We start from the raw sequence: 5,242 nt of genomic DNA, 5'->3' as shown, positions 1-5,242 counted from the left end.
GCCTGGACACTGCCCACTGTGCCCCAGCAAAAAGCTACCCTAGAGACCCTCACCCCGACCCCTCCCAGCTCCTGACTCCGTGGAGCGACGCTTCAGCGCCCCAGGGCATCGCCGGGCCCACGTGCATGCGGTGAAGGTGACCTCCCCCAGGGGCAGCACACGCCCCGCAGTGCCCGAGCGGGCTCACACGTGGTGAGATGGGAGCGCGCAGCCCCTCCCCGCCACGCGCCTCGAGCGTGCGCCTCGTACACGCCCCTTGGCCGGGCTCCGCCCCCGTGCCCGCGCACGCTTTTCCAGACTCGGGAGGGGCAATCGCGCCCCAGTCTGGCACTGGGCTGGCCGCGAAGTGGTTGAGGGACCTGAGAATGGGATACCCACGTAAATTCGAACCTCGCCTAAGAACTGTGAAAAGCGGGAAGTTCGCCCTACTCAGGACCCTCGGTTGGTAGGCGAGGTGTCCCGGCCCCTTCGTGCGCTGAGCAGGGAAGAGAGAGCTGGGACCGCGAGCCTAGGATACGAGTCCTAGTCTGCAGATCTTTGGTGTTTCGTACCTGGAAAGTGGGCGTCATGTGCCCTTCTTTCTCAGGACTCGCGTGGTACCTCAAAGGAGAAGAAAAATATGAAAGAGGTTTGGTTCATCGGACCCAAAATATTTGTTGAGCCCCTATGTGGCTGGATACTAGGCAGGGGTTACATCAATGACACGATGAGGTTGTCCCCTTAAGGAGCTTTCCTGAGCCTACGTCTCTCACCTTCTGTTCTGGGACGGTTCAAAAAGACGCCCCCTAAAAAGGAGGGAGCCGAGGTCCTACCTGGCGGCAGGTGTCACTGAGTAAGCTAAAATTTCAAAGACAACGCGGGGCGGGGACTGGCTTTGGGAGCCAGATGGGAAGCCTGCTCGGCGTCCCCTCACCCTCCCGCTAGTCCCCAGCCTAAGAAAAGAAACCGACTTCATCCGACACCCCCAATCCCAGCCACCAGACCGCCCAGCCTGGCAGCCCGAGCCCCGCCCCGCTTCGGCAGCCAGCGATTGGGAGATGCAAATACCAGGTTCTCTGCCCAGCAACGGGTGACGCGCCGCCCGATCGCGAGGCGTGGCCCGGCCGCAGCCCGAGCGGGCACCTCGGTGTTTACACGGGGCGGCCCCGCGCGCGCCGCAGCGGCCCGCAGACGGCGAGGGGGAGGGGTGGCGCGCGCGCCGGCGGGGCCGCGCGGGGAGAAAGACACTGGAAGGCGGCAGGGTGGGGAGCGGCGCGCGCGGGCCGCAGCCGAGCAGGAGGCTGCAAGGAGAGCCCGCCGGGGCCTGAGGGGTGCCGTTCCTCCGCCCCCCGCAAAACAATGTGTGGCGTGCTGCGGGGCACAACTTGCCGGAGGCGGCGGGGGCGCGCTGAGCCCGCCTGAGACCGCGCCGCTGACCTTCTCCCCCCCGCCGTCCGTTGGGCCGGAGCGCCCAGCTCCTCACTCCCCAGCTCGCGGGGGCCGGGCTGAGCTGCGGGGCGGGGCCGCCCCTCCGTCGCTGCTGCCTCCTCCCCCACCCCCAGCCGCGGAGGATGCGGACGGCCCCCGGCGGCGTCTAGCGGCCCCGGGCCCAGGCGCGATGGTGCAGCAGCGGGGCGCGAGGGCCAAGCGGGACGGCGGGCCACCGCCCCCGGGGCCCGGGCCGGCCGAGGAGGGGGCGCGTGAGCCCGGCTGGTGCAAGACCCCGAGCGGCCACATTAAGAGACCGATGAACGCGTTCATGGTGTGGTCGCAGCACGAACGGCGGAAGATCATGGACCAGTGGCCCGACATGCACAACGCCGAGATCTCCAAGCGCCTGGGCCGCCGCTGGCAGCTGCTGCAGGACTCGGAGAAGATCCCGTTCGTGCGGGAGGCGGAGCGGCTGCGCCTCAAGCACATGGCGGACTATCCGGACTACAAGTACCGGCCGCGCAAAAAGAGCAAGGGGGCGCCCGCCAAGGCGCGGCCCCGCCCCCCCGGCGGCGGCAGCGGCGGTAGCAGGCTCAAGCCCGGGCCGCAGCTGCCTGGCCGCGGGGGCCGCCGAGCGGCGGGAGGGCCTTTGGGGGGCGGCGCGGCGGCGCCCGAGGACGACGACGACGAAGACGACGAGGAGCTGCTGGAAGTGCGCCTGGTGGAGACCCCCGGGCGCGAGCTGTGGAGGATGGTCCCGGCGGGGCGGGCCGCCCGAGGACCAGCCGAGCGTGCCCAGGGGCCGTCGGGCGAGGGGGCGGCTGTCACCGCCGCCTCCCCAACTCCGTCGGAGGACGAGGAGCCGGAGGAAGAGGAGGAGGAGGCGGCGGCGGCCGAGGAAGGCGAAGAGGAGAAGGTGGCGTCGGGGGAGGAGCCGTTGGGCTTTCTGTCCAGAGGGGCCCCCGGCCCCGCGGGCCTGGACTGCAGCGCCCTGGACCGCGATCCGGACCTGCCGCCCCCCTCGGGCACGTCGCACTTCGAGTTCCCGGACTACTGCACCCCCGAGGTTACCGAGATGATCGCAGGGGACTGGCGCCCGTCTAGCATCGCCGACCTGGTTTTCACCTACTGAGCCCATCGTCAGCGGGGCGCGCACGCCCCCAAACCAGCTGTTTACATACAGGAATCAGGTATTGGGGCCCCTCGGAGGCCGAGGCTGGCACCCCATCTCCCGCACAGCCTCCCCCCTCCTAGACGTGCCCATCCCCCTTCAAATCCAGACAAACCCTTCCCCCGCAGACACACCCCAAGACAGCCCAACCCCCACCCTATTCTCCGACTTCCGAGCCCTTCCCCATCTTGCCCCCTCCCGCGAGCCACCAGCAGCCAGCCCCCCCCTCCGATACACCTCCCATCCTCTCCGAGAGACCTGTACCCCTCCCCCATTTTGCACACGCCCCTCCTCTTGGCCGGAGGACACGCCCCTGCCCTTGGCTCTAGACTCCCTCCGCCTGCTCCCGGCCCGCCTTCTGTCTCGTTTAGGGGGGCGCTGCAGCTGGGCGGCCCCGCGCCCTCCTCCCTTGCCCTTCCCTCCCGGGGAGGGGGAGGGGCACGCTCCTTTTCCCCCGGGAGCACTGGGACCCCGCCCCCTTCTCGCGCATGCCTAATGCTTCTTGGGAGGAGGGGGCTGGTCTCTGCTGAACCGCAAGCCATGGTCAGCCGCTCTGGGAAGAAGGGGGGCGGATATAGAGCGATCCTGAGAAATCGTTTGATCCAGGAGCCACGGCTTCCGTTCAACCCGACGGGGCGTCACTGCCTTAAATGGGAGGAGCAGTCGGAAGGGGGAGAAAGAGACTAGCCAGCCCGGAAGGGTTGGTGTGGAGCTTGAAACTCCCAAGTGGCATAGCCCCTTTCCCCTTACGGGGTCGCCCAGCCCATGTGCACCCCCGCGCCTCCCTACACCCATTCCCCACCCCCCACCCCCCACCGACTGCTTGACTGCCTCAACAGCCTGTCTTGGTTCCAAGAAGCCAACCTTTCTTTCCCCCACCTGGGAATTGGGGGCAAGGTTTTTCTCTGGAAATCCTTCAGGAGAGAAAAAGAAAACTCAGAATCAAGACATGTAGTCGTTTGTGTGGGGACAGGGTCCTTTGGGCCGCCCCGCGCCCCCACCCCCAAGTGCCCTTATCACCTCAGGGCACACTTCCAGCCTGGACTCCCTCCTAAGCCCACCGCCCCTTCGTGTCACCCAGATCCCTTTGCCTCCAGTGACAGTATTCAGTGGGAGAAACAAACACGTCGGTACTCAACTAGGGGGTTGAGACTGAGGCATGATAGCAGATGAAGAGGCAAGAAGAGACCCCCCTTTTCAGCAGCTGGTTTGAGAGACCATCACCTGGGCCAGTGAGACTGAAGGGAGGTTCAGAGTAGTGGTGTGCCATTGGCGCCTAGCGCTACTGTGTCCAGTTTGGGGTGCCCTTCGGAAACGCTGCCCCTGATGCTGTTACCCAACTCTCCCTCCAACTCCCAGCTCAAGCTCCGCCCCTCCGGCCTCCCCTTGCCCCCTTTGCCCTCACTACCTGTATCTCACCGGCGTGTGTTCACCCTCCCGGGTGTGCACACACTCTCATTCACACACACAAATCTCAGGAACAAACGGTCCCAGAGTCCTCCGGGACCCCTGCCCAGGGTCTCTGCAGGGCTCTGCCCCACGCGTTCCCGTCGCTGACAAAGCCACCAGCTGCCTCCTTTAAGCTTGGTGCTCCGGCTCTGGGCCTTTTTGCGCGCGCTCTTTCTCTCTCTCTTTCTCTCTCTCTCTCTTTTTTTTTTTTAAAAGAAAGATAACAAAACAAAACAAAAAAGACAATGAATCCCAGAAAACGTCATGTGAGTGAAGAGATGTCACTGTCTGTGGTCTTGGAGAACTAGTCTCGTAGCTGAGGGGAGGGGTCCCTCTGATCTGGGGCACTGGCACCCACAGCAGGACTTACGCCAGGACTGAATAAAGTGTATTTGCCCCATCTCGCCCTGTGGTTCTACATGTCTTTGCCTTTCCTCAACCCTCCCCAAACAGTTGGACAGATTCAAGTCCCTGTGACTTAGCACCATGCAGGAAGAGCTCGAGGTTCCAGGCAAGGAAGCACCTGCCCCTCTAGGCCTCTCTGCTCCCTCTGTCTTAGGACTCCTGGTCTTCATTAAGGATGGCAGACTTGTTCCCGCAGAGGCCAGGCAGGTGACATGAATGAATGAGAGTCTGGGTGGACACTGGCTTCATGACCCACTTCAAGGGGAGCAGTTGCTCACCTCCTGCCAGTTGTGACCCTGTGGGAGCGCAGCCCGCTGTGGCCGGGGGCTAGATATTTCAAGAGAAGATGGAAATCTGAATATTTCTGTGAACATCTAAATTTCAAAATGAAAGCTAATTCAAATATTTTTTTAAATCCTTAGGGACCAAATGAAACACGTGTGTAGGTACACCTGGTTCCAAGGGCATCAGTTTGACCCTGACCTTAATGAAGATTAAGAATCAGGGTTGACCATGGCTGACTTATGTTGATATTTGTTAGAAACCAACACAATACTGTAAAAGCAAATACCTTTCAATTAAAAATAAATAAATTTTAAAAAAGAATCAGGGTTGAGCCACAATGTCTGGGCCCAAAGCCTGATACCACCCCTGAACACCTGTGTGCCCCTAAGCACATTAACTTCACCCTGACTCTTTTTTTCCGTTTATGTGACATGGGGGTGATAATGACACCTGCTTCAGAGTAAAGTTTGAGGTGAGAGGCATTTAACATGGTGCTCCATAAACTGTATTATTCCACTGTCC

At 62.5% G+C, this 5,242-nt stretch overlaps 1 protein-coding gene across 1 annotated transcript; it reads left to right on the top strand.

The window, feature by feature from the left end:
- Positions 1-1,096: 1,096 nt before the first annotated feature.
- On the top strand, positions 1,097-4,434 carry SOX12 (SRY-box transcription factor 12). Its single transcript, XM_020900862.2, has one exon. It carries the CDS (start codon positions 1,598-1,600, stop codon positions 2,540-2,542), a length of 945 nt encoding a protein of 314 aa, XP_020756521.1. The 5' UTR covers positions 1,097-1,597; the 3' UTR covers positions 2,543-4,434.
- Positions 4,435-5,242: the final 808 nt, after the last annotated feature.

The sequence above is a fragment of the Odocoileus virginianus genome, chromosome 9 (assembly GCF_023699985.2).
Source record: "Odocoileus virginianus isolate 20LAN1187 ecotype Illinois chromosome 9, Ovbor_1.2, whole genome shotgun sequence".
Lineage (NCBI taxonomy): Eukaryota > Metazoa > Chordata > Mammalia > Artiodactyla > Cervidae > Odocoileus > Odocoileus virginianus.
This window is presented reverse-complemented; position numbering and strand designations above follow the sequence as displayed.